The 25,378-nt window shown below is 50.1% G+C and overlaps 1 protein-coding gene across 3 annotated transcripts in view; it reads left to right on the top strand.

Moving 5' to 3' along the window:
- ZBTB44 (zinc finger and BTB domain containing 44) overlaps positions 1-25,378 on the top strand; it is a 398,215-nt gene that overhangs the window by 16,838 nt on the left and 355,999 nt on the right. Inside the window, exons 5-6 of one of the 3 annotated variants that reach the window (XR_009727734.1) lie at positions 185-299; positions 1,239-3,958. Coding sequence is in view for 1 of the 3 variants with exons in the window: in XM_061368606.1 (XP_061224590.1) it covers positions 185-218 (34 nt within the window). In the remaining 2 variants the exon portion in view is untranslated. Of the gene's footprint in view, positions 1-184; positions 3,959-25,378 lie in introns of those variants that run through there. The other 2 variants (XR_009727733.1, XM_061368606.1) reach the window with 2 other exon arrangements.

The raw sequence follows: 25,378 nt of genomic DNA, 5'->3' as shown, positions 1-25,378 counted from the left end.
GGGATGCTGTACGGTGTCTGTTGATGGGATGAATAAAAGACCAGTTCTCTTCTTCCACTTCCAATTCCTGTCATTGAGAAACCAATGCCTTTTGCTGAGTTTTATCCTGAATTATAGGGCTATGACACTGAACTCAAATACATCATTTCTTTTTGTCCTGATAAGTGTTAACTCCACTTTGCAGGTCTATGGGAATCCTTTGTGATTCCTGTGGTTAAGAAGTACTTCACACACAAATGCATTTCCAGCCTGCACAGAGGCCCCAATCAAAGGTGGACATCATCTTCTGTCAGAATCTGGTAATTTCACCCTTTTAGGTGCTTTGCTAAACAGGGTGAGGAGTTGCACACAGTATGGACATACCTGGATTAAACTTTTGTATCAGAAGGCAAACTGCTTTCCCAATACCAAAGAGAAGGGGAGGGGGGGGAAGACTTTGTAGCTCTAACATGTTCTTCCTTGAAAAGAGAAGTTATCATTAACTGCTAACAGCTTGGCACAAGGCAAGCCATGGGTTTCATCTTCATTGCACTGAGTTACCATAGCATCCCAGGCTGGGCTGGGCTGGAAGGGACCTTAAAGCTCATCCAGTTCCAACCCCTTGTCATGGGCAGGGACACCTTCCAATAGAGCAGCTTGCTCCAAGCCCATGTGTCCAACCTGGCATTATCTTTTCAACCCTGTGGTCTCAGTTTAATTCTCACTTTTCAATCTGATTCAGCTGCAGGAACAAGAGAGTTTATCTGGTTTAGGCTTGGGTTCACTTGTTCGTATTCCTGTGTGTAATTGTTTCTTGTTAACAGCTCTTTTCTCCATTGAAGCAACCACACCTGAAATACAAATATCACTTTATTTCTCCTCCCTTAACTTGTTGGAAGTGCTCAGTCCTTTGAAATGCTGGTGTTCTTCACAGGAGAGATGTAAAACATAGGACATCTTAAACCGGTCCCCCTTTCTAATATGCTTAGATTCCAAATTGGGCGAGATGGAGATCTCACTAAGCTGGAAGAAACTTGCCTTAAACTACACTTGGGTTTAAACCTAAAGCATAAGTTTCTTTCAGCCTGTTACCAGAGGGGGTTGGACTCTGGACTGCTTTTTCTTCTTTTCTCTCCTTTCTTTTTCTTCTTTCCCTTTTGTTCTTTCTCTTGTTTTCTGTTTATTTTTTCTGGGGGTTTTCTTCCCCCCTCAAAAACCCCAACCATTATTCGATATGCATTCATATTTCTGCTTGCCAGGGATCCCAGAATGCCACAGGAGTTGAACTGGAAGGGACTTGGAGGGGATCTTCAATCCCTGCACTCCAAACAGAGTCAGCACAAGAGGTTGCTCAGTCCAGGCAGATAAGTATCAGCCAAAGTGGATGTTGCCCAGCTTCTCTAGGGAGCCTGTTCCTGTGTCTGGCCAACCTCACCCTCAAAAGGGGTCAGTATCTTTAGGTGGCATTGCTTGTATTGCAGCCTGCACCCACTGAGAAAGGCCTGGCTCCATCTTTGTCCCTTCCCATCCTTTGGTTCTGAACATTGCTAAGGCAGACAAACCAGATCACTCTCAGCCTCTATCCCTCCACTCCCTTCATCTTCTTTTAAGTTACAAGTGGTTTAGTTCCAAACAGCTCCACATGCGACCTGCTGCAGCCGTTTCTTTGTTGTTGAGTGGTCCCCAAATCCATCCACAGAGCGATTTCTGTCCTGCTTTTGCGTGTCCTTCTCCCACGTGGCACCAGTCTTTGCACTCGGTAGCGAACCCTTTCCTCCCCTGTTCATTTTGCAAGCAGAGTGCCTTCACTACACCAGAACTAGCAAGGTTCTGCCCTATGCCAGGGATCTGGATCCTCGGAGTCCGTGCAGGGTCTTTACTCCTTGTGTATCCTGTAGAGCAGTACATCTGATGGGAACAACGGGAAAGGAAGGGATAGGCTTTGTTCCTGATTTAATGTGGTGTTTTGGGAGAGGGGGGAAAACTCAGAAGCTTTTTCTTTCCCCACAAAGAGTGGAAGAAAAAGAAGCCACGTTTTAACTGTGCGAGAGGTTTGGCTGAGGCGTGAGGGTTTGGTTTGGTTTTCCATGCAGAGACTGGAAATCCATAGGGACACCTACACTTGTAGCCACTGAAGCTCCTGGCCAGAACTGCTTTTGTCACTGTTCTTAACACTGCATTAAACAAGACGTGTGTTGGAGTTTGAGTTCAGTTGTCAGGCTCGCAGATACTATGGTCAAGTCTCTCATAGTGAGAGATTAGTAAACTAAGTTATGGGAAATGGTTCTGGGTTCACATGTATCTTGAGTCAAAAAGGTGTGAATTTAGGCTTTTTAAAAGAAGTAATAGCTGCCAATGCAGTCAAATATATTTTGTAAGACTATGATCCCTATATGTCCCTTCTGGGATAAAATGTTCCTGTTTTTAAGCTATGGTTTCAAGTTTTTATATGAGGGCTTCAGTCGTTTCTTGGTTGCTGGCTTTCCCCTCCAGCCCCAGGACATAAGAGCACTGAGACTATTACTGGTCTCTCTCTGAGAGGAACCAGGAAGCATTTTATATGCAAATAGAAGGGGAGCTTTGTGCACCCTGCAGGGATGGAGAAACTGGGGCTGTAGGAGCGCCCGTTGCTCCTGCGTCCATTGCAACTTCCACACCGTCAGAATATGGGAAAATAGCTAATGTTCATTCAGATCCATTAAGTTGGAGTTTTGCTTCCGAGGTGAAGCCCGGTTTTGGAGGGTTCTCATCTCCAGTTATGGACATAATAAATTCCATAGCATCTCGATGGCAGGTAAGAGGGTTCAAGGCCGGATGGAACCTCATCCCCATCAGAGGTCCCTAAGAAATGGAGTCAGTTCCAAAGTATTGGAGGAAACGTACCATAAAAGAACCAAATGTGAATTACTTTAATGCAACAGTGCTACTGCTCTGGGTTTTTGTTAACTCAACGTGTGCTATCACAGTAATTCAGTGTCCCACAGGTCTCAACCACAACCCTGGTTGCACTAACAACAAAACTGAGCTCCTGGTGCTGTGTGGCAACTGTTAACCTACAGTCTTCCTGAGGGTTGTTGAAGTCCCCAGAGGAGTGATGTTGTTTCACCATTCCTTTAGCTGATGCATGCTTTTGATATCCTGACCTATAGCCCTGGCTACACCAAGTCCTTGGACAGCTTCTTCGCCCTGTTCCCGCAGTGCCTTCACTTTAAGGTGCTGCCCTATGGTGAAACCCCTAAGAGGGAAAAGAGGGAAAAAAGAAAACCAACACAAATGTGAATTAAATTATTGTTGGGCTTCTTTGTGCATTTTAGTACCAGTGAAACCCCCTTTAACTTGTGCCAGTCTCCAGTCACCAGCCGTATATCCCGTTGTCATCTCATCCCCAGTACAGCTTCTCTTGTTGATGCTGGCCACAGCTAGATTACTTGGCATGTTTATTGACTTCCCCGAGCTGGGGGTGTTCTTTTGGGTTTGGTTTTGTTTTTTTAATGTATACGATGTTTAAATAACACTTCACATTTTATAGACTCCTCTCTGGCTATTAGTATTTTTCAGGAACCATAGTTCTTGGTGGCTCTATCTATTTTTGTGACTTCTTTTGTAAACCAAGTGCCGTTTCAACGTTACAATCATTTTTAGAGTTCTTGTAACCAATGTGAATATCCTGGGTTTTCCAATCTGTTCTGAGCCTGTAGTGTTTGCTTTGTGATCATCTGTGTCATGTATATATTCTGTATAGTTACATTGTATTGAAATACTAGCTTGTTTGATATAAGAAAAGTATGTATTGGGTACCTTTTTGCTAGCCTGGTTGTTTAATCTTTAAAAAAAAAATGGTCTAAAATACAAAAAAAAAAAGCCAAACTGGTCCCATTATAGGTCAAAATTAAGGGGGGAGAAAAACTAGTTTTGAGTGTCTTTGGATAGAAACATGAAGCTAAGATTTTTCATTAAAATATTAATGTTTTATGGAGTATACCTTTGCTTCGTGTCGTTATTTCACCCCGGAGGCTGGCTCTAAGTGCAAAAGACCAGCTTTGACCTAGTGCTGGAGCTGTGTTCTCATACAGCTTTTGCTTGTAGTTAGTCTCCAAAGGGAGGAGTATGAGGAGGACTCACTGGTGCTGAAGCTGTCGTTGGGGAGGAAGGTGGCTTAAAGCAAAGGAAGCGTTAAGAAATGATTGGAGAAGTGACCTGAGTGAGGAGTATTAAGAATAAAGTCCACATTTCTGTTTAATTTTCCATGGTATGTCACATTTCCTTCTGTTAATGTTCTCTTCTAGGCAACAGCCATCTTTTAGTGATGGAAAGCCAGCCGAGAATGGGCCAAATCACATTAGGCAGAGCAGAAGATGGTTAATGAGGACAGTAGAGAGTCATCGCGATGGCAGCCGTGAGCTTCAGAATAGGCACAAAACATGGGACTTAAAACACACCTCTGGTGTTTCTGGTGACCCTCGCAGTTGATTTGCCTCCTCCACATCCACCTGTGTGTCCGAGCTGGGATGCTGTGGGGATCAACACATAGCTAGGGCACAGGTAGGAAAATGAGAGGTTGGTGATGCTTGGCTGAAATGATGGTAACTCTGCCCAGTGGCCTGTGTGGGTAACCAGCAGGCTGGCGTGATGGATGTGCTCCAGTAATAGAACCATAGAATCACAGAATGGTTTGGGTTGGAAAGGATGATCCAGTTCCAGCCCCCTCCCATGGGCACCTCACACACTAAGACCATGTCACCCAAGGCATTCACTGGGCAAGGGATGGGGCATTTGCTGCTGCTTTGAGCAGCCTGTTCCAATGCCTCAGCACCCTCACAGTAAAGAACTTCTTCCTTCTGTCTAATCTGACACAGGAATGAGAATGAAATGGGAAAAGTATTCTGTGGTGCAGAGGAAGTGGCCACTATTAACCTTGGATTGGGAATGGGGCAGGGAAAGGTGGTAAATTCTAAGTTATTTTCCTGAGGAGCGTGGCTGAAAGAGGGAATGTATTTGGTGAAGGCTTTGGAGAGAACGAAGGTTGAGATGGAAAAGCTTTAAGCCTTTTTGGTCTGTAAAGGCAAGGGTTTTGCTGCTTTGAAGACAGGCAGAGCCTGTTAGGAGCACGCAGTGATGCTTAGCAGAGCATTCCAAATGTGAAGCTGTGTGGCTGTATATGAACATACACTATCATCACCGCTGAGATTCATACCTTTGATGGAGTTTGAGCTTGAGGCTTCTGACTCGAGGGGGTTTTTGCAAAGCACAACCATATGGTTTAAGTTTAGTATGAAACATCTTTCAGACATCCTTAACAAAGCAAGGGAAGGTTTTTCTGTGGCTTCCTTATAGCACTGAAGCATTTCATTCCTTTTGCACAGAGGCTGACATTGAGCTCATAGCTACCGAGACTGTAGTAGAGCAGGGGACAGAGTTCTCCCAGGGCTTCCTGGTGACAATGAAGCTGCTAAGAGAAACCTGGCTTGGATTACATCTAAAGGGCTTTTCACAAGCTGCCTGTGCATGCTGCATCTCCAGGTACTGAGCTGATCTCTGCCATCATCTTAGAGCAGTGAGACCATGAGCGAGCAGAGCAGGGTAAGTGCGTGCATGGTAGAGCCTTGGTTACAGCTCAGGGATGTGTGGCTTCCATTCATCCTCAGTTTGGGGGTCTGGAGACACACACTTGGTGCAGGTTTACACCTCCTGCTCATAGCCCTGATGTTCTTAGTCACAAGTCCATTAGGAAGAGGCCACAGACACCCAGAGTGAAATGCGTGCCTTTGAAAACCACTCCAAAGGCTCCAGTTCACTGCCTTTGATCCTGAGTTGCCTTTGGCTCCATCACAAGGGCTCCTGCTGAAGATGAGAGCAACTCTTTGTGTTATCTCTCTTGAAGCTTTGCCTCTGATTGTTGAAGTTTGAGCTCTTCCATCCCAAGGTTGAAGTTAATCACATAAGAGAGGTGTTCACCCAACTCTACATACATTAGAGTGGCCGCACCACTATAACTGGCTCTTAGACACCCCCCCTCAATCCAACTGCAGAGATTTATGTGGCTAAACTGCATTCCCAGTTTTCATGTGCCTGCATAAACCTAAACCTTGCCTTTGTAATACATCATTTGGAAGGTAAGTGATTATCCTCACACAGTTCTGCTTGTTCGCCTGGACACGCACGTGCCCGCACGCACGCTATCTGTGTGCTCACTCCAAAGGAATTTTGGACAGCAACCATCCCAAAAACATCAATAGACCAACTCTTTCCTTGCTGCTTCCCTACTGGGGATGTCTTTTGGTACCTGGTATGCCTGTCTTTTGTATGGTTAATGCCCCTTTTAGGGAGTGGAAGGCACTGGGAATAGGAATTGGAAATGGATCACCTGAACCCTTTGGAGGCAGGGAAGACATCTCCCAGGTGAATACATCTCTGAGTCAAGAGGGGAATAACCAGAAGTGAGAGGAGCAAGGAAACTGTGATGTGTCTGTGGGCTGGTGGAGGAGGTGACTCTCACTTTAGGCTCCCTTTTGCATATGTGTAAGTGAAGAAGACATTGTTTGATGCAGGCACAAGGAGAAACGGTCCCGCAGGGTTTGGTGCTGCATCACCGAGGGCTTACAGTGCACTCACTTCCAAAGAGCCACATCAAGTATAACCCCAGTCCATTAAAGCATTTAACTGCCTTTCCAAAGATGTGTTTAAATGGCTCCTTAAGAGCCCAGCCACTTGGTGCAGTTTCCTTCTCTGCCTCAGCACAGGGCGCTTTATAGCCTGTGTAGTAGCGGGGTGCCCAGAACTGGTTGTGCATAAACAGAGCCTCGTGCTGCGTAAAACAACTGGAGAGCAAAGGCACCCAAGGCCAGGACTAATAGGCAACAGAGCTCCAAAAGCAAAACATCTCTTCAGGGTAGGGCTTCGTCTTCCCAAATGGAAACGAGGAGAACAACAAACCCCTTTTGTATAACCTCAGTGTTGCAGGGATCCGTTTCAGGGCTGGCGTGACAGCGGTTGCAAACAACAGTTATGCAACTGGCCCCTTGATGGAGATGAAGTTAATAGAGGCAAAGAAAGAGCCAGACAACGGGGAATGGCTTGGGGTTGGCTTGTTCTAAGAGCTAGAAAGTGCTCAGATCCGGCTCTTTTTGATTCACAAGTGAGCATCCTAATGAACAAAGTGAGTGTTCGGGGCAGGATTCCGTTTATCTTTCCATGGGTCCTTCTGTTTTTATCTCCCGGTGAGGTAATGCAGGGTTCTCGTTTTCCTTGAAACCTCTTCCTTTGCAAAGCCAGTTTAACCCAGTGAATCACTGGGAATCGGGATTCCTGTGTCACTGGTTCCGCCCTCGGAGCACAAGGCCCACGTCCACGTGTGTGCAGACGCGTTAGTTCCTCCGCTCACCATCTGGAAGGCATTTGGATGTTTCTGAGTGGGACTGCTGCTGCTCATTGCACAGGCAGCATCTGGTGTCTCAGAGACAGCAGAGGGAACACTGCTTGGGTACCGGGAAGGAAGCATCCCTGCCACGGGTAGGGACACGTTCCACTAGGGCAGGATGCTAACCCCATCCAACCTGGCCTTGGAGATGGGGCAATGCCAAGGTTGACCTCTTATCAAAGAAATCCTGGGCCTTTCCTGTTTCTCCAGTGACTCAGGGAATAACACACCCAGGAAGAGATGGGAGATACGAATTAAACCCATTGTTTGCTCCTCCTCACCTTTTCTCCCCTGTGCAATAGGAGGCAGAGGAGCCTCAAGCTGATTTGCTTCCAGTGGGAAAGGAGGAAGCAGATCTTGGAGGCTCCTACAGTGACGTGTGCTGCTGGGAGTCATGCAGGGAATTCACTCTCTTGTATGCATCAGAGAGCAAAGGGCCAACTGAAACCTTCACAATGCAGCACACTTGGGCTTTGTATATGAGTGCTCTGCTGCAAGGAGCTTTTGTATGGATTCCCAAAGGGGTTTGCCACAAGTAGCCTTGCTGTTGAGGATAACAAGCTGCCCATCTTAGCTGTTGAGTTCCCAAAGGCCACTGGTTTACACTCATCTTCCCTGAGCCAGTAACTCAGTGTGGCAGATGCCCCTTGATGTGCCTTAGGTGACAGGAGTGGAGCAGCTACCTCGGCATCGCTGCTTGCCTTTCCTGCTTGCTTCCTTCCTCCTGTCGCTGTGGGTTCTAAGGGAGCAAGGGAAAAGGGGAAGCTCACACGGCCTTCGCCATCCCTCAAGCCTGAAATAAAGCCCTGGGAGGTTAAATGTGATGTTTTGCTTAGCCTTCCCCTCTGGAGACATGAAAAGAGCTTGATCTATGGCATGGCTCAGCGGCTGTGATGGGTGCTTTGTTAAAGCCCATAGCAATGAAGCTGACACAAACCAGAGCCTTCCCCTGTGGCTTTCTGTAACCCTTTAAAGAGTGATGGATGCTTTGCAGCAGGAGTGGGGAGAAAGCAGTAGGTGAGGTCAAGCTGCACAACGTGATAAGCAGGACAATTAATAGCCCTTAATGGGAGCTAGCAAGCTCTTGGCTCCTTGGAAATGATACAGTTTATAATGCGGGACAGATTGCCTTGTAATGTATGGCTCTCATCAAAAGAGCCCTTGCAATAACGCTGCTCCAAGGAGGGGATCCTTTTCTCTCCATGCCTTGAGCACTTTCTCCTCCTGGTTTTGCCCCTCTTTGTGCTACAGGAGCGATGCAGCTTTGGGAAAGGCAAGTGAATTCCTTTCTTTGGCAAGCTGGCAGCTGAACTCTGGTGGCAACGGTGCCTTTTCCCGTCTGAATCCCCTGGATCAGCTGCACTGCATCAGGGCGCGATCTGGTTCTGTCTTTGGAGGTGGTGATGATGCAGGAAAGCCTGCCCCAGAGTGGGTTTGCAGGACCCATGGTCTGAGAAAGCCTCTCTTTTGTTTGCTGTCAGGAGGCTGAGCTGGATGTTAGGGGAGACAATCTAACAGCACGGAATGGATGGGTACCAGGGCACGTTTCTCCTCTCATCATCACTTGGGCTGTTAGTGCATTCCTAGGTCCCTGCTAGTAGACCAGGCAGCTGCTTGTGTCTCCTTTCCTAAAGCCAGAGAAGGAGGGATCAAACCTCACCAGGAAGAGCCTTTGGACAAAATCCTCCTGATGTTGCCTCCTGAAGATGTCTCCCTGGTTTTCCTGCTGTTAAGGATTCTCTTCCTGACAAGGTAATGTCAGATCATGCCCAGTTTTCATGGAGAGGATGCAGCACCCTAATGGGGAAGCCATCCCTCCCTCACTTGCCTTCAAGTTGTGTTTGCTAGGTTGGCTCTGGGGCAGAGGGGGTTTGTCAGGGCTTTGAAGACTATTTTATTCCCCTTGTGGAAGCTGAAAGCATCAGGGCTGGTTGATGGGAGCCCATCATTAAAGTGCATTGAGGAGGCTGGGTATTTGCAGCCCTCGCTCAACGAAGCCATGTGTGCCATAACGATGGAGCTCACTACTCGCCCTCCCTGTTCTATCTGTAGAAACAACTGCAGCATCACTGTAGAGAGCCTGGCCTGGGTGAACTGCATCAGTGTATTGGCAGAGTTCACATAGCCCCATGCTGGAAGAGGGTCCATAACAAAATGTGCTCAATTACCCCCAAATCCAACAGCATCAAGAGGGGAAAAGGAGACTTTGCAAAGCCAGACCAGTTCTGCTGTTACCGTTGCAGCCCGCTGGCCCTAAACAAAGCAGTTCCATCCCTGTGTAACCCTTGTGGTGAATGAGTTTGGGGTCTCTACGGAGCTGGTGGGTTTTTGTCTCCAGAGGTGTTTCATTAGCTCCATTACAAGTGACACGTTGCACTCTGTGTTGCTGAGTGAACAAAACTCAGCCAACCTAAATCCCTCTGCAAACAGAACCCGATTAACCTCTGACACCCCTTCCTTTAATCCCCATGCTCATGGCTTGCTCACAGCCACACCTTTTAAAGAAGACCAAAGTAAGCTACCGAGATAACCACATACTTAACAGCTGAGGTGTTCACACTGGGTCTTGAGGTTCAGTTGGGCTTGGCTGGATGCTGGTGCTGTTCCAAAAGGAAGAGCTGTGTTTCTCATGCTGGTGTCCACTGACAGTTCCCCGTTGAGCATCGTTTGGGTGACTGCCTCACTGTCCCCATCCCTAAAGGACAAGCAGGGATCCTCAGCACCGTGGCGAACGCATTGGATGCAGGCTTGTGTGTGACTGCAGAGACATCACTTGTTGCAGATGTGCTTGCCAAGGATTCGGGTTGCTCCTGTGAGCTTCAGGTCCTGGGTAAGCGTTGGTGGGAAGGTACTTGAGGTGCCTGGGTGTTAACACTGGCTTCCTGCTCGGGGCTGAGGTTTGCCCTAGATCCATTAATGTCTTGGCAGCGGTGGTTCCTCATCACGACAGTTAGGTGCTGAAGTCATCAGGCATATAACCCTAAATGGATGGGTTGGATCAGTGACCTACTTTAACATACAACCCTTGCATAAACCTGACCTTCTTCTCCCCATGATCCACCCCAAGACCTCAGCAGCAGAAGCCATTTCAAAGCATCCTCCGTGCTGGTCATGGAAGTCCCACCAGCAAGGCAGCGAGTCCATCAACTGGGGCCAGGAGCTGTGATTTGGAAAGCCTGAGTGCTTGCTTTGGCTCCAACCTTACTTAGGAAATGCACACAAACATCTCATTTTCTTGGGTTTTTTCCATTTGAATCCACAGCCCGTGTCCTGAAGAACTTGTACTCCCTGTGAATTAGCAGTAGGATTATTACTGGAATTCCATCTGCTTGCACGCTCAAGTAAGTTCTCAAGATGGGGTGAGATTTAGGCTGCAGCAGTTGTTGGGGTTTGTTACGTTAGCAGTTATTTGTCTAAATAGGCCTGGTTTCATCCCATAAGCACTTTCCTCCCCATGTAGCCAGGACAAATAAGCAGTGGCATAACCAGGCTCTTGAGGACAAACCAGCCCTGGGGACTGCTCAGAACAGGTTACAGCAGAGGTGTGGGGTTACAGCCCATAAATTGAGGAATACAGTAGAAGACATCCAGAAAAAGCCAAGTCTTTTCCAACCAGGCTGCTCTGGTTCCAGCTGTGTTCCAACCAGAGCTGGGTTTGGAAGCACTGCAACAAACAGCACCGTCAGAATTCCTATCTTTGTTGGGTTTCACTTTTGATTCCCATAGGTTTGAATGTCCTGACAGCGTGTTTCCTCAAAACCACTGCCATGGGAGCGGGATGACTGCCAGTGTGGGGTAGACCAGACAGCCAGACAGCTGTCTTGGGAAGGCTGATGGGGTCTGGATGGAGTCGGTGGTGTGGTGGAGCAACCCGGACTGGTGCGTGCCTGTATGGATGTACTGCGTGCGTGCTCGCTGAGTGATAAAGCAGGATGGATGCTCTGTAACATGGAGAGGCAAAGTCAATAAGGACAGAACTAGTCTGGTCAGGTTTGCCTCTTAATGTCTTTCTAAACCCTTTATTGGCTTTGCATTCTTTCCTCCCTTAAGCTGAACATCCATCCTTCCTATCTTTCGCTGTCTGGAGCCCATTCTTACCACGCAGCCTGCAGACAAAGCCCATGTCCCCCCCTTTTCCCTCTGGAAAAAGCCTTCTCCCTTCAGGGCTGCTGGCTGCTAACTGAGCTTAAGCAGCCTCTCTGCTCCACATCCACCCTATGCATGTGGCTTTGATGCAGCAATGATCCCAAGTGTGATCTCAGCCTGCCTCGAGGTGCTTCCCCCTTCTCCTGAACCAGGCTGAGACCTTCACCGGTGTCTATGGGGGAACCACATCCTTGGGGCTCTTTGGGATCAACACAACCCTTGTGTGGCTTTAGCCTGCTCCATGTCCTCTTGGAGATGCTTGCTTTCTGCCTATCTATCTATATGAGACAATACAGCCCAGCAGCAAACCCATGAGTAAATCAGATCGGGGCCCTTCCCCATCCCCTTTTAATAACAGTTTACTATCCTGTAAGTACATGTAAAGCACATGCCCTCTTCCCCCAGCCAAGGAGCAGGACAGCTTGTCAGCAGGAACTACCATAGGTCTGCAGTGAGTGATTTATACAAGCAAAGCACACGTGCCAAGGGCTGGCAGCAGCCTGCTCCTCTTTCATTTGTTACGAGCACTTGGCAGCCCTCTCTCTCCTCCTTCATCCAAACTTTTGCCTTTTATAGCCTTTGAATAATGCCTTTTCTTTTTCAATGTATGTAAGCGGTTTCCCCTCCCTTTCTCTTTCAGCCATGTGCTCTCCTTGTGTGAATCGGGGCTGAGAAGACACCATCACAAACCCATAGTATTCCCATAGAGTCATAGAATAGTTTGGGTTGGAAAGGACCTTAAGATCAAGTTCCATGGGACACCTCGCTCTAAACCATCTCACCCAAGGCTCCATCCAACCTGGCCTTGAACACCACCAGGGATGGAGCATCCACAACCTCCTTGGGCAACCCATTCCAGTGCCTCACCACCCTAACAGGGAAGAATTTCCTCCCTATATCCAATCTAAACTTCCCATGCCCAAGTGTTGTCCGTGCTTGTGTTAAACTCGCCTTCCTTTGTGGAATATGCCCATAGATGAGCTCACACCGGTGCCATTGAGTGGTTCCTCTCATGTTCTCAGTGTGGAACACTCATGGTGAGACATTGGCATAGGTTTCCCTGTTCCTGGTCGCATTCAAGTTGGATGGGGCTTGGAGCAAGCAGCTCTAGTGGAAGGTGTCTTCCCCATGGCAAGGGGTTGGAGCTGGATGAGCTTTAAGGTCCCTTCCAACCCAACCTGCTCTATAATGTAAGGGGTTACACAGATTTGTCTGCACATCCGAGCAGGAATTCTTACACACATCATACATAACCCACCCTGCAGCATCCTATGGCCTCCAACACGGATTCAGACTGGGCTTGGTTTCCTCTCGCTCCAGTGTGTGTTCAGGTACGGGCTCATGCACATCCATGCGCATCCTCAGCCACATCCCCAGGCACAGGCAGTCTCTCCCACATGGGGTTATAGATCGATGCTTTGTTGTGCCAATGGAAAACAGCTGCTGCAGGCTGGTCTAACAGGCAGAAGGCTGGATGCACAACACTGGGAAGCGCTGTCTGTCAGCAGGGTGAAACCCTCTACACACGCTGCTCCCATGGCTGTGATGAGCATCACCAGTGCGTCTGATGGAGGTTGCTTCCCCCTTGAAGGGCACCCCTTTAGCCAGTCACACAGGCTAAAACTCACCCTGGGTTTGGCCCTGGGGTTAAGCTACAGAAGCCTGAGGCTGTGGGGTTCATGTGCTCCAGGGCTGTCAGTTCAGCACCATTCACCAGCCCTGCCAATAACGCAGTGCAAAGGGAAGAACCCCAGCTCAGGTTTCTGCTGGCTGACGACACAGGCAATTCAGGATGCCACAAGAAGCTCAGGCTGGGATTACTCCTCTATAACTCCCAACGCTGCTGCTTGGCAGCTCAGTGCCTGGACTAGATTAATACCTTGTGGATGCGAGCTAGAAGCATTCCACAAGTGTGGAGGCCACAGTGGAGCTGCATCTTTCCTTTTCCCAGTGCCCATAGGTGGGACTTGTCAGAGCATCCCTTTCTCACCGGGCAGGCACGATCTCACTCATCCATCTCCAAAGGGGAGATGCAAAGGGCTGGGCTGTGTCCTCAAAGTGCCCTCCTTCCCCTTAAAGCCTTGCCTTAGCAGCCTCAGTGGGTCTGTGCTGCTGCTCAATGAACGCGAGCAGCTCCTGCATCCTTGGGATGCCAGGCACAGGAGGTGGGATACCTGAGCAGAGCAATAGGGTGCCGTGGGTAAAGGACAGTTGTATTTGGTTCCTGTCTGCCCTTGCTCCAGCAGTGGTTTGGGATGCACAAAGAGATCCATCCACAGATGCTGTGAGTGCCTCCCTGTCTTGTCTGTGTGTTTCGAGATGCTCCAGGTGAGCAATGCAACCGCGCATCTACAGCTCCCTGACTCACGGCTGATGGGCTCCACTCTGCCAAGGAGCCCATATTCCCTTTCCCAGTGGGCAGGCAGCCCTGGGTGGCATAAAGGAACACAGCATGCAGGGATCTGAGGAGCATCTGTTCCTTGCAGATGTTATCTCGTTGTTTGTTGGATTTGAGGACAGGAACCCCCATCAGTTATATGAGGCACTCACTGTTCTCAGATGTGGGGGGAGTGTGTGGGGTGAGGGGAGAACTGGCTTTGGGTGTCTCCATAAGGAATAGAGACAGAGGTTTCGTGCTTTTGGGAATGCACTTGAAAGACCTCTGAGCTCTGGCTAATCTCCTTGTCTGTGTGTTTTCCAGCAGCAGAACAAGGCAGGAAGAATGGGAAGAGGGAAGAGAGCGGAGCTGAGAATGAGGGCTGGAAACCATTCCCATGCTCAGGCGAGCTTGGCACAGGCTGTCGTGGCAAATGGAGCTGGATGCAAACAGAACCCAGGCTTGAGCTTGGCTCAAACCTTAGACCCAGCAGAGCCGCCTTAGATCTGCAGGAGCTTTGTAAGGAGATGAATGCGTCTCCATCCAGCCTCATGGAAGCAGACGCGAGAGCAGCTGCTCAGCTCAGCTGTGGAACAGAGGGTAGCACTGCCCAAACGTGAGGCCTGTTTGTCCACAGCCATTTGGAGTATTTGGTTGACAAAGACTCATTTTCTTCCTCATTGTGTTAGACCTACACATGCATTCCCATAGGAAAGCTGGGGCTCCAAGCTGCAAGGTGGCTAAGAAAGGTTCAGCAGAGCCATGTTGTACCTCAAGTTCAGCATTCAACCTTTAATCCCTTCCTCTCCCAGCACGCTGCCTCTTAGCACCATGGGGGCCATTGCAGAGTGATGTTTGATCTGTCTGCATCATCACATCCTAGCTGGTGGGTGGGTAGCTCGAGATACAGGGTTCCTTCTGATGGAGATGTAAGTGCAGCAATGCCTAAACCAGACCTGACTTGAACAATAGGGGTACCCTGGCTCTTTATTTGGCTGTATGGGTTCAGGCAGGACCAGGCTAGAGTAGGACATGGGCTAGAGCAATGCTGCAAAGAGCCATCCCTTCACTATACCCACTTCTATCCACCGAAGGAAAGCACCGTGCATCCCACAAGCTTTCCCACTGGGTACTCGTCCCCTTCCCCTTGCCCCCAGCAAGAGCTGTGTGAAAAGAGCCCTTTTCAAGCCCTGATTGGAAATGTTTTGTTCCTGACGGTGAGTCAATGGTTTTTCCAGTCCTTCCCCCACAATAAACAAGTGTAGGCTGAGTGTGGTCCAGAGGAAAATGTGACTTACACATGTCCTGGCCCGCATGCTCCTCCTGTACCAATGATAACCATATGGTGGCTTTCAGACCCCGGCTCTGCAGCAAGGAGGAGCGTTAACAACAACCAGGCTCCTGCTCGTGTGTGCCCAGCAAACACCTTCACAACCTGGTACGGTTGTAATGCCTTGTTTTGTGGTGAGGTTGCCTGGAATACTCCTGGAGAACAGGAACCCGCAGGTACTCATCACTGAGCCCCACAGCTCCTGCTGGGCTTCTCTGCCCCAGCGCTTTGCTGGGGAGAGGGAAGTGCCATTGCCTATGTCCCTCCTTTCCCTGTGAGCACAGAAACTGTGTTCTGGAACGGGATTTCCTCATCCGAAGGGATGGGGAAGGGCAGAGACAGGACTTGGGCTGGTTTCAAGGTGTAGATGCAAACCAAGAACAGGTACGTTACACTTTGGGCCTCTCATTTAGGGTACAAACCCTACCCACCAGCCCTCACTAAAGCTGCTTGTCGAGTTCAATGTCCCAAAACCAGTGCGGTGTGGCCCCCAGTGCCATGGGGTACCACTGTGCCCTTGCATGCTAGAGCTTGCATGGCACACGTGCAGAGCTCTCGGATCCCCATGCGTTATCATCGCCATCGCTGTGTTCTGCAGAGCAATAGGAAAGGAGGGTATCCCAGGAGACGTGATTCCCATCCTGACCTAAATGCCTTGGAAGATTGGGTCACAGAAGAAGTTTCCCTTCGAGTTTCCCTTTCTCCAAGCTTGCCTAGGTGAGGTTTCCCTATGCGTGGCTTCCTATGGAAACAGCTAAGCCCGATGAGCACTCCCCATCCCTCACTGCGCTTCTGCTTCCTCCTTTTGAGCGACGAGGGGGGCAAACAGGAGGAGACCCACGGGTTATTCCTAGTGGGAAAGCTCAGCTCGGTCGCCTTTGTTAAAGCTGAGCTTTCCAGCAAACCCGAGGGACTTGGCAGGGGCCAGCCTGCGTTTCAGAGCCCTTGTCCTTTCGCTAGATGAAAGCCCCGCAGAAGGATTTGTTTTGCAGGCGGAAGGCAAGCCAAGTTGGTGATTTCATCCCAAGGCAGGCTGTGTCAAGCTGGTCCTATTCAAGCACGCAGGAAATCAACCTTGGAGCTCGTTCAGAAAGGAGGATGGAGAGAGGGGGCCCCTGAGGAGGGCGAGAGCTCGGCTTGTGAAGCGGGGAACATACCTGCAGTGCTGCAGGGCCCCTTCCATCACCCTTGGGCATCGTTTCAAGTGGCGTTTCTTCATTCCCAAGCATCCCATCCCTGTCCTCGCGGAGCCCTGCATCGCTCAGGTGGCTGCCGCGGTTGTCCCCTCGCTCCAGGGCACGTTTCACTGCTTAAAGCCACTGTTGTCTGATTCCAAGAGTTGTGGCTGGGGATTACTGAGGAGAGAAAAAGAAGGAGCTTGTTCTGAGCACGGGAATGGGGAGAAGGGAGAGGGAAGTGGAAAAGGGACCTGTTCTTTACACACTGTTGTAATGATCTGCACTGATTTGTAACGGGGATGGTGAGGGGAGGCAGGGGGTGGCAGGATGCAGAACAGAAGCCTTGCGTCTGTACAGACCCTTTGGGTGGGATCAGGGATGCACAGCGGAGGGGAACGTGCCTTGATGTCCTCAGCTGCAAACCTGCCCTGCTGAGGGGTGAAGGGAGCACTCTGAGAAGCCTCCATCCATCGCTGTGCGGCCTCTTCACATCCAGCTGCTCCCATGGGGAATCAGAGAGAGAAACCTGCCTGGATGTGTGTGTGTGAGCGTGTATAACCCTTCCTCCCTCCCTAACATCTGCAGGGGCTCGGAGCAGCGCAGGCAGAGCTCACTGTCACTGCTGGAAGCAGCTCAGACCTGCCCCTTTGCGCTGCTCTGTGTCTGCAGAACGACTCCAAGGGCTCCGCTCCTTCCTTTCTAGCAATCGCTTGCAGGGATCCAGGTTTCAGTGGTTTGGAGCACTTTCTGATGGGAATTATACCAGCCAAATGCTCACAGCTTGGCCCGGAGGACGGGAAAGCTGCAGGCACCCAAAGCCAAGGCAGTCTCTTACTGTCGATGCTCATTCGGTGCTTGTTAACGTTAGTGGCTGGTGCTGGAATCTGCCCACGCAGGCTGAGGCAATAGAACGGGAACACATCTGCTCCTAGGGATGCTGTCAGAGTTGGGGAGCATCTTGTGGTAATCAAGGGAATTGATTGCCCCGATTGCTTCCTTCAGGTTTGTGGCATCCATGAAGATGGGATGACCTGCGTCATCTCTCCTCAAGCACTGGCAGCACCTTCTCCCCTGTTGTAAAGCACCCGGAGGAGCATCTTCATGGAACCACAGAATGGATTCGGTCAGAAGGGGCCTTAAAGCTCATCCAGACCATGGGCAGGGACCCCTTCCACTGGAGCAGCTTACTCCAAGCCCCTGTGTCCAACCTGGCCTTGAGCACTGCCAGGGATGGGGCAACCACAGCTCCTCTGGGCACCCTGTGCCATCACCCTCACAGGTGCCCCTACAGTGCTGGGGTTAAAGCAGACCCATTACCTGCCTTTCCCCTTCCTGTCCTAAACCCTGCCCTGAGCACTGTGCTCTGCACTGACTCCTGAAGGAAAGGGCTTGAACTGGATCAGCCAGACCATGTCCTTAAGCCAGAAGCATCTTCTTCCCCTCCGTTCTGCTGCTCTTCCCCAACTCAAAGCTCAACCCCCCATCAACCTTCACCTCATCATAAGAACTGCTTTATAACATCTTTTAAAGAAGAGGACAGCTTTAACCCCCCTTTCCTTCTATTTCCCTGGGAAGAAAAGGTGCTTCCAATATCACGGAATGAAAACCTCGTTCCGCAGCGCCCATTTGATGTCAGCTTTGAATTTCCGTGCTTGATTTCCATCCTCTTTTGCGTGTTTAAAGCAGCACATTCCCAAATAAGGTGCTCGTGTGCACATCTCTGCACTCACTCCTTGAGCCTTCACGCTTGCTGTAGCGTGGAGCAGGGACAGGGTTATGTTAACCTCTCTGCTTCACCAGGCCCATTTATTCCCTCAGCATCAACACAGGAGCTGTCGGTGCTGACGTGTGAAACACTCCTGGCTCCCTTTCCAGTGCAGTTTCTAACATGGATTGCACAGGCCAGGAAAGCAGAGCCTCAAGGATGCTATGGAAAACATCAGGGTTTGGGGTGTTTCCTTGTTGCTGCCTTCAAGGGAGGCAGAACATGCGCACCGTGGTCCATAGGCACCCAAACGTCCCCACAAAGCCCATAGCATCGCCCACAGGGCCATGCAGCTTGCATAGAGCCAGGAGCTGAATGCAAGCAGCCTGACTCCCAGGAAACCAAGGTGAAATGGGAATAGCGTGGCATAATGCTAAAATGGAGGTGGTGTTTGAGTCGGGGTGATGGGACAACGCTGTGCAGTCGGCTGTGCTTCTATCTAGCTGTATTTTGGGGTGTGGGGAGATAGGGAATGGAAGAGGAGGTGAAGGTCCTCGCTTGGAGGAAGCAAAGGTCATCTGGAAAGAGCCTTGGGTTACACACAGGGTTTTCCCCTGCTCCTTAGTCTCTGTTTCGAGCTTAACCAGCTTATAGAGCCCTTCCTGCCCTGGTCAAGGGTCTAGGGGCCTTTTCCTCTTCCTAAAGCAGGCACAGGTAACAATGAATGGATGGAGAACTGAAGCCTTTACAACCCCATCTCTGCTTCGTGTCCAGATGAAGGTGCCGAGAGGACAGCACAGTCACAAGAGCTGGGAGGACTCGATGTAAGGAGCGAAAGGCAAGGACAAGACCTGACCTATGGGCTGGGAGGGTGAGGGTGCTGCTTTGCTCAGTGCCTATTGCCCACCCCACGCTTGTGGGTAATGCTGTGATCTGATTAACTTTGGTTGTACTCCTCATTTCATGCCTTGTGCACAGCTCCCAACCACCAGCGATGCGGTTGCTTGGTGGAGATGAGGGCTGCTTACCTGATGTGTATGGTGAATAGCAATGAGAGGGAAGTTGCATGCATCAGAAGCGTTTCTGCTGCTCTAAATACACGAAGCCCTGCCATGACATGATGGATTTCCTTAAGCTTTACCTCTTTCTTAGCACCAACATGGTTCGTTTTCAGGTTGCTTGTCCTTTTGTTTGAGCCCTTCGAAGACAAATGCTGGTGCAATGAGGGAGACTGTGATGCAGAGGGATGCAACGCAGCAGCTTGCCCTGCATGTGCTAAGGGGAGGGATGGGTATTTAGGGGTTCTCTGAACTAAGAGGGAGCCTGTGTTCCGTTCCTGGGTGTACATGGTGTGACCAACGGTATAGGACAGGGGACTTGTGCCTGCAGGGGTCCTTTTTGCTGCCTTCACAGTAAGAAATGAGTGGTTGTCATGGTTACTGGTCTTGCCAAGTGTCTTCTCCAGAGCCTCAGGCTTGGAGCAGGATTCTGTGCTCCTCTCCTAGGTGAGATCCCACTGATCAAAGGACCTTCGAATGGGCCTGCTTCGGCACTGGGGTACCTCAAGAGCCTTTGGTGCTTCCTGGTCCTGAAGAATGGGAAAGAAGGGAATGAAAGGGAAATGACTCCTGGGTTGTTTGCAAGCGATGTGGGGTCTCTGTTCACTGTATTCAGGGGCTCAGCACAGTCAATACCTCCCATGGGGCACCTCGAAGCCTTCCTCTCATTCTTGTTTTCTCACGTCCAACCACATCTGGTTCTGATGGGACCCAAAGCATGGAGGGGAGTCCTCACAGATTGGCTTGAATGTGCCTTTTCTCTTCAGAGGAAGCTGAAGTGAGAGGGGAGCACGTTAAGGAGGAGCCCGTTTGGGTGGTTTGGGGCTGGGTTTGGTTAATATCGCTTTAGAAAGTGATCCCAGCTCTTAAACAGCTTGTGCTGGAGCCCCATGCAGCAAGGGGATGGCGGGGAGCACAGCAAGGCACGCTGGAGGAATGCTTGGAGCCAGAGGAAGGTGAAGAGTCCCAAAGGAAACATGAGGTCATTTCCCTTTTAACATAGGACATTGCAGAGATGCTTTAACAATTGATATCTAAAGCTGCAGCCCATTAGAGGCCTTGGCAATGCGCTGGTTTACAGGCTAACAAACGACATTAGCCTGTGCTAATGGGTTGAATCCCTGAGCTACATCAGTGTTACTACTAGTACAAGTGATAACTTGCTCCTCCCTGCCTCTTTTGAGGGGAGGTCAATGAGGTTTACCATGTATGGAAGAGATCCTTCTGGTGAAAATGACGTGGATGCAAGGAATCCACTTTTCCTTTCTGTATTTCCCCCTCTTTTTGGGAATCATCATCATCCACAATCTGGGAATGAGGGGCAAGGGAATCTCTCGGCGCAGGCAGCCAAGTGTTACAACACAGCTTTGGCCTCGGGCTGCTGCTAAGCCCCTTTGTAGCCCATGCTGGGACATCTGGTCCATCTCCTGGAGGTCAGCAATGGAGCTTGGTCCCAGCTCCTGCACCAGCCCATGGGGACTGAGCAGCTGTGTCTGCTCTACAAGGTGCAGGCTGCATCGCTCCAGACTCTCCTGGGGACAGAGCTTGGCTTTCCAAGGGAGGCCCAAGCATCTTTCATTCCCTTCCTGGCTCCAGGATGGCCTCGGAGCATGGCACCAGGCTTGCAGGTTGCTTGGGCTTCCCCATGCCCAAGGTGTTCTTGGTGTGATGCACGTGCCCTATGGTTAAGGCAGAGATCCCTTGCTGCTTTGCTAAGCTCTATAGTTGGGAATGGTGGCCGGTAGTTAGTGCTCTGCTCTCTTTACCTGGTTAGAAACAAGCTTGGGCTCCTCATCCTTGGGATTTACTCACCTGCCCATAGCCTTTCAGGAAGATGCTACCCTTTTGGACACCCTTCACCTTTATCCTCCCCAAAACCCCAGACTGTGCTTCTCTAACAGCACCTGGGCTAACCCATCCCCTCTGCCTCCCTGCCCGCTGTCTGCTGCAGGGGTTATCACCAATCATCCTCCCAGGAGGGTGTTCGTCATTAATGAGCATTAATAGGGCAATTATTATCCCCATTAAATGACTGCAGTTGGGTTTGAGGCTCCGCAGCTGCCTGAGTGAATGGCATGTTTGTTAATGCGCAGGGAGGGTGCTCTGTTTCACTGAGGGCTGTTTATTTAACATGCTCTAAGTGTCTTAGTGGAGCTCTATGAAAGGCACATGTGGAAACCTTGATTTGAAGCCTTACAGCAGAGAGGGGGGCTGGCCAATTCATAAAATCCCATTGAAGCAGTGAGCTCCAAAGCAAACTATGTCCTGGAAGCCCTGTGCCAGATGTCTCATGTGGGGTATACTCAAGGTCCAAAGCAAATAAGGGATGAAGGGAGCAGTTTGGCCATTGCATCTCCAATCCAGCCTAAAGGGGTTGCGTTTCCAGTTTGGAAACACGAACCTCTCCCTTATGGATGCTGTTCCAAGTGTGTTTGCTGAACAAGCCTTCCCAGCAGCAGCAGTTCATAGGAACGCTTATGCCTGGGAGCAGGAGTTATTGCTGATGGGAAGGGTTGGGAAAGGTCCATGGTAGGCACCCAGGTGTTGCTCTGGGTAAGGCCTGAGATAAACTCAGCTAAAGCATCTTGTGTTTCCAATGACTTCAGGTGACTTCCTGATGCTCCAGGATGCTGGAAGAACCCTCAGGACACTGGGCTATTGTCCCTGGGGAGCCTGGCTTGGCTCTGAACCTGGCTTGTTCCTTTCTGAGTGCCTCTATGGTATTCTGCAGGTAGATGCATGCTCGGTTTTGCCTGCGTTCAGAGACATTTGGACATGAACCAGCTCCGAACTGGCACCCTGCAGCAGCGGTGACCTCACTTCAGAGGTGGGATCCTTTAGTGCTGCAGCCACTTGGCTCAGACACTTGTATAGGCACGACCCAGGCCTCTCGAGCCTGAGTTTTGTGGCTGTTCCGCTCCAAACCCGAGCTCTGATGCCAACCTTCAGGGCCAGGACTGGGACATTCGCTCCTCTATCCATGACCCCTGCCTGCAGGGTGAGGGAGGGATGGATGAGCTCTGTTTGCTTTGGGTCCAACACAGCAATCAGACAGGGACCGATGCTCGGGGCTCCTGGGAGCTGTTTCCTCAGGGGAGGAAACGTCACCAGTGTGAAATGGGTTTGCTGGGGTGAAGCCTTTTGCATCTGCTGTGATTGATGGCACGTCTTGGGTGCCTTCCCATTGCAAGGTGGCTCTGAAGTGTTCTCCTGCATGCAAGGAGGGAGCAGAGGAGCTGAGAGGATTGCCTGGGGCTGTTTGATGCAGTGTAGAAGCTGTCTCACCCCAAGGATGCTGTCTGCACCCTGGATGGACAAAACCATCTTCTCCCTCTGCTGTGGCATCCCCAGCTTGTGCTTTCCTTGGTTGGTAAGGGAATGGTTGGTAAGGGATGGTTGGTAAGGAAATGGTTGGTAAGGGATGGTTGGTAAGGTATGGTTGGTAAGGAAATGGTTGGTAAGGGATGGTTGGTAAGGTATGGTTGGTAAGGGATGGTTGGTAATGTATGGTTGGTAAGGTATGGTTGGTAAGGGATGGTTGGTAAGGTATGGTTGGTAAGGAAATGGTTGGTAAGGTATGGTTGGTAAGGAAATGGTTGGTAAGGTATGGTTGGTAAGGAAATGGTTGGTAAGGTATGGTTGGTAAGGTATGGTTGGTAAGGAAATGGTTGGTAAGGAAATGGTTGGTAAGGTATGGTTGGTAAGGAAATGGTTGGTAAGGTATGGTTGGTAAGGTATGGTTGGTAAGGAAATGGTTGGTAAGGTATGGTTGGTAAGGTATGGTTGGTAAGGTATGGTTGGTAAGGTATGGTTGGTAAGGAAATGGTTGGTAAGGAAATGGTTGGTAAGGAAATGGTTGGTAAGGTATGGTTGGTAAGGGATGGTTGGTAAGGAAATGGTTGGTAAGGGATGGTTGGTAAGGTATGGTTGGTAAGGTATGGTTGGTAAGGTATGGTTGGTAAGGAAATGGTTGGTAAGGGATGGTTGGTAAGGTATGGTTGGTAAGGAAATGGTTGGTAAGGAAATGGTTGGTAAGGTATGGTTGGTAAGGGATGGTTGGTAAGGGATGGTTGGTAAGGTATGGTTGGTAAGGAAATGGTTGGTAAGGAAATGGTTGGTAAGGTATGGTTGGTAAGGGATGGTTGGTAAGGTATGGTTGGTAAGGAAATGGTTGGTAAGGGATGGTTGGTAAGGTATGGTTGGTAAGGGATGGTTGGTAAGGTATGGTTGGTAAGGAAATGGTTGGTAAGGGATGGTTGGTAAGGTATGGTTGGTAAGGGATGGTTGGTAAGGTATGGTTGGTAAGGAAATGGTTGGTAAGGGATGGTTGGTAAGGTATGGTTGGTAAGGGATGGTTGGTAAGGTATGGTTGGTAAGGAAATGGTTGGTAAGGGGGTATGGTTTAAACACCTTTCCACCTTGCTGCCCTCACCGTGTACCTGGCCTGGGTGCCAGCAAACAGCAGGGCATCCCTCTCCGAGCCTGCAACAGCCTTGCTTGGGTCAGGGATGCTGCTGAACCCATTCTATCCATTGCACGCAGCAGAAACCTTGCATCTCTTGGCTAGCAATTCACCTTTCCTTGCTTGTAATCCCTCCAGGGCAGGAAGCCAAGCAGGCCCATAGGCAAGCGGTGTGTTCTATAGGAACAAGCCCAGGAGGAGGGAATGAGTTCATCTCCTCCGTGCTGTTGGCCGTGGCAGGGCTGTTCCTATGTTCCCCCCCGTGCTCCAGTGGGGTGATAGGCTCTGGAAGAAGAGATTCATCCCAGTTTTCCCCCTGGGAACAGCCCTTGGGAGGCAGCTGCAAGTTTCCTTTGCCTCTCATCCCATGACTGCGAGGGAATATCCAGTTGCATGGTGCAGGATAGTTCCATTGCCCAGAGGGTCGATGTGCTTCAGTAGCTGTAGGCAGGTTGTGCTTCATTCTGTTCACTGCTGAGCTGCTTTCTCCCATGGTGCTGCCTCCAGCCCTTAATAGTTTCTATTGCAGCTTGAATACATCAACCCTGAAGCAAAGACCATCTCTGCTGGCTGGCTGGCTGCAGTGGTGCTGTGGAACACACAGCCCCTCTCAAACACCTCTAACAACAAGTGAAGGGGATGCCTACAGCCCTGCTTGCCAAGGTTATCTTCATCTGGTACCTAAACCAGCCTGAAGGCTTCCCAGTTAAGCCCATTTACAAGAAGCATAACAGCTGAACAAGGTATTAAGCAGAGATTGTGATGTACAGCGTTGCCCAAACTGGTGCGGTGGGACCGGTGTGAACTCATGTGCAGGAAGCTGGATTTCGGCACATGCTGAAAAGTGAGATGAGAGCTTGTCCTATTAAAAAGCCCTTGGCTTTCCAGCACAGAGATGTGGATAGGAAGGTGGATGAGAGCTATGGGGAGTGGGGTGAGGTGTTGGGTTTGAGAGCATTCATGATGGGGATGGGTGTAGGCTTTGCCTTGGCTTCCTCTGCTGCCTGTTCCCAACTGTTCTCCCAGGGCTGTTGTGTGTGACTGTTCAAACACCAAGACTGAATGGTCTTGGGATCAGACTCCATCACTGGGCCAATGCCTTGTTCCAACAGGCATTGGAAGCTGGCTCCCTGCTCAAACGACTGCAGGAAGAGGCCTCCAAGCTGATGCCCCAAGTCCCTGTTCAAGGGCAAGTGATGCAGGCAGGTTCATTGGGTTGGGTTTTGTCTCGGTGGCTTTAGCCAGTGCACGTCTGATGGATGAGCCTTGTGCTAGGAGAGCCATCTGTCTTGTCTAGTGTCTTCCAGGCATTGGTAGCATCTTTGTCCAGTGGAAAGCACAGGAGGCTGATGTTAAACAGGGAATGAGCTTTTCCTTGCTGCTGACCCTTGTCTGCCAACATGAGCATCACCCTTTGAGTATGCAAAGAGTCCATTGCTTGTCCTCTAAGCTGGAGCTTGGAGATTGAACCAGGCAGGGTTAGAAGGGATGCCTGTGGTCCTGTGCTGCCTGTTGCTCAGCCTGCATCTTCCTTCTCTTGTCAGAAGCTGTTCCTCACCCGGATCCCACAGGGCATAGATGCTGTTGTGTGACCCCCGTTGGTCACGTTGACTCGCTCAGGTTGGGAGGCAGCATCTAACCCTGTGTCTTACCTGTTGTGAGCTGCGTCAGCATCGCCTCCGCACACTGCTGCAACCACGGAAACCGGAGATGGGAAGGATGGGAG

Source organism: Neopsephotus bourkii, unplaced genomic scaffold, assembly GCF_033783945.1.
Source record: "Neopsephotus bourkii isolate Nb327-2 ecotype Australia unplaced genomic scaffold, CSIRO-AGI_Nbou_v1 NB_1433, whole genome shotgun sequence".
NCBI lineage: Eukaryota > Metazoa > Chordata > Aves > Psittaciformes > Psittacidae > Neopsephotus > Neopsephotus bourkii.
This window is presented reverse-complemented; position numbering and strand designations above follow the sequence as displayed.